This window comes from Myotis brandtii, unplaced genomic scaffold (genome assembly GCF_000412655.1).
Source record: "Myotis brandtii unplaced genomic scaffold, ASM41265v1 scaffold1057, whole genome shotgun sequence".
NCBI classification, from domain to species: Eukaryota; Metazoa; Chordata; class Mammalia; order Chiroptera; family Vespertilionidae; genus Myotis; species Myotis brandtii.
This window is the reverse complement of record NW_005353568.1, coordinates 219,020-219,393: the sequence shown is the minus strand read 5'-3', so window position 1 is coordinate 219,393 and position 374 is coordinate 219,020. Positions and strand designations below refer to the sequence as shown.

The 374-nt window shown below is 70.1% G+C and overlaps 1 protein-coding gene across 1 annotated transcript in view; it reads left to right on the top strand.

Annotated features, from left to right (window-relative positions):
* MTA1 (metastasis associated 1) overlaps nucleotides 1-374 on the top strand; it is a 22,771-nt gene that overhangs the window by 18,058 nt on the left and 4,339 nt on the right. Inside the window, exon 9 of the mRNA XM_014540572.1 lies at nucleotides 103-266. Within this exon, the coding sequence (XP_014396058.1) occupies nucleotides 103-266 (164 nt within the window). The remainder of the gene's footprint in view (nucleotides 1-102; nucleotides 267-374) is intronic.

Genomic DNA, 374 nt, shown 5'->3' with positions numbered 1-374 from the left:
TATGTGCAGGAGGGGTGTGGGCCGGGGTGTGCTGTCCTAAGCGCGCGCACACATGCACACACACACACACCCCGCATGGCGCCCACACTGCTGGCCCCACAGGCACGGCACGGCTGCCTGAAGCCTCGCAGAGCCCGCTGGTGCTGAAGCAGGCCGTGCGGAAGCCCCTGGAAGCCGTGCTCCGGTATCTCGGTGAGCCTCCCCTCCCCTCCCTTTCCCTCCCCCAGCTGCTCCTGGGTGCCCGAGCCCGGGTGGCATCTCCTGTGGCCGCCTAAGGGAGGAGGGTCCCGAGGGCAGGCGTGCTGGGTGGGCATGTGCAGCTGCACAGGGAGGGCCTTCGTGCCTGGGGACCCCGAGCACCTCAGCTGGCGCCT